Here is a 2,122-nt window from a genome sequence, read left to right on the forward strand (position 1 = left end):
CATACCTATATCTAAACAATTTCATGAACGGTGGGCAAAAATCTATGCCCCTCAATGGGCTTGCGATTTTGATCCAAACGGTAATTTCGAATTGTTGAAAGGCCATTTCCGCCAAACCTTAAGTCTAGCCTATGGCTCCACTCAAAATAAAAACATACAAATGCATATTTGTGGTATCAAATATGTACGAAATTTTATTTGTTTTATTTGATGAATATATAATCTGTATATACAAAACAATTGTATCCTATTTTTAAGTAGGTTCGCATAGCTATAGATATAAAATAATACGGAGAATATTTCACATTTCCTAATGGATTTCATTTTAATTTTTGACTTCTTATTTCAATTGTAAACGGTTGTAAACGGTGTAACGTATTGCGTTTAATAATTTAATGTACTTGATTTTGATGTAATGGCATACTTGCTTCATTATAATTTGAACTTTTTAAGTCCTCGTCAATCTTGGATTCTTTGTTAAATACTTATCGTAAACATTAAAAAGTATTTCTAATGAATGCAATTAAATCAAACGTTGGCAACAAATCAAACTTAATTAAAAATAATCGCACTTAGTGTAAATATTTTTCAAATACTTATGCCCATTTATCAAAAACGACGCCATTGAACTGTGCTCACATTGCCAATTAAATACAAAAACAAACTTTACTAAGAAATATAATTGAAGAGCAACATTCGACGTTTTCCTATGTAATTGGCGCAACTGCATACGCATATTGAATATTTTTCATCTACTGTAGAATAGTGTACTATGTGTATTTATGTTCTTAGGAATACACCCATATAGTACATAAAAAATATGGTTTAGGTTTTATTTCAATTATATTATTAAAAAATGGGAATATTATTTTATGTTTCACATGTTATTTTGTAAGTGGGTATACGCAAGCGTGTATTATAAAAAGTGGAATTATTTTTTGAAAGCAGGGGCGTGGCTTCTTAATGCTATACGGTCTAAGGTTATAGCAAGCTAACGTTTCAACTTGCTCTGGTCATATTACACCACATACAAAAGATCTGCATTACTCAGTAATATCGATCGGAATGGAAGTAGTAAACGTAGGAGTTTCAAGCTCCTCATGCTTTTTCATTTTTAGCATCTGAAATAAAAAAAAAAAATGTGTAAAAAAAAATTATATTTACGTAAATAAAATATGGCAGCACTCACCTGCTGCAATTTATAGTGATTGATGATGTCCTGATCTGCAGGGCACGATTGTGTGAAGGCATCCAATTGGTACATGTGATACATGTAACGCCATAATGCAGTGAAATGTGTCTGTAAAGCAAACAATTATAGCTATCCTGCTTTAAATTGAATATATATGCAGTGGTGGCCACATAATTACTTCTATTATTTCTTTACAAGTGTTACAGCCAATTGCACGAAAGCAATTTAAGTGAAAAATGTTAGAACATACATATGTATATGTTTTCTTTATTTATTTTTCATTTATTGTTTTACAAAAATATAGCCTGAAAATTTTCGAAGCTTTAAAGCAGACAAAATTCAAAAAATGAATGATGGCCGACGAATCGAGCGAACGGTTTTACTTTGTAACATTTGTCTCATGGTTTACATCCAACGAAAATCAAGTAACTCAAAGTTTAAAAGTTGATGAAAAATCACTTACTTAAAACTATTTAACATCGGAAGGCCTGCCGAGTTTTTCTACTTTATTTAAATCAACAACAAAATATAACCAAATTTCACAACATGGTCATCAAAATCTTTTTATTTAGAATTTCTAGAAAAATTTCGGGTATGCAGTTTTATAGCCCACTCAAGTTTTAAGCGTTAATTTTTGATTTTATTTTTTTGTTGACGTTGTTGCTCATTTTCTCTCATAAAAAAAATTACTTTGTATGGAAGAAAATGCATAACACATAATAAAAAAAGAAAAGCTTTGTAATTTTGAGTCGCATGGTCTTCGTTGCAGTATAAAGTATACTTTTCTAAAAAATTTATTAATAATAAATAAAGAAAAAATAAGTAGTCAAAACTTATAAAGAAAGAAGTGTCCATAATTATGTGCCTACCGCCGCATATTAATTTTTTTCTTTCAATTTTGTTATTTACCGGTATTTCAAAGTCCACAAA

General features: G+C 29.6%; 1 protein-coding gene across 1 annotated transcript; it reads right to left on the reverse strand.

Annotated features, from left to right (window-relative positions):
• Window positions 1-170: 170 nt before the first annotated feature.
• On the reverse strand, window positions 171-2,119 carry LOC108370679 (chloride intracellular channel exc-4-like; the record flags this gene model as incomplete). The annotated part of the gene is made up of 3 exons (XM_017626059.1): window positions 171-1,121; window positions 1,190-1,300; window positions 2,102-2,119. Coding segments are annotated over 3 exons (207 nt in total), but the record flags the coding sequence as incomplete, so codon positions are not given.
• Between the last annotated feature and the right edge of the window lie 3 nt (window positions 2,120-2,122).

Source organism: Rhagoletis zephyria, unplaced genomic scaffold (genome assembly GCF_001687245.7).
Source record: "Rhagoletis zephyria isolate East Lansing unplaced genomic scaffold, Rhagoletis_zephyria_1.1 Rzeph_scaffold_04391, whole genome shotgun sequence".
In the NCBI taxonomy this organism is placed as follows: domain Eukaryota; kingdom Metazoa; phylum Arthropoda; class Insecta; order Diptera; family Tephritidae; genus Rhagoletis; species Rhagoletis zephyria.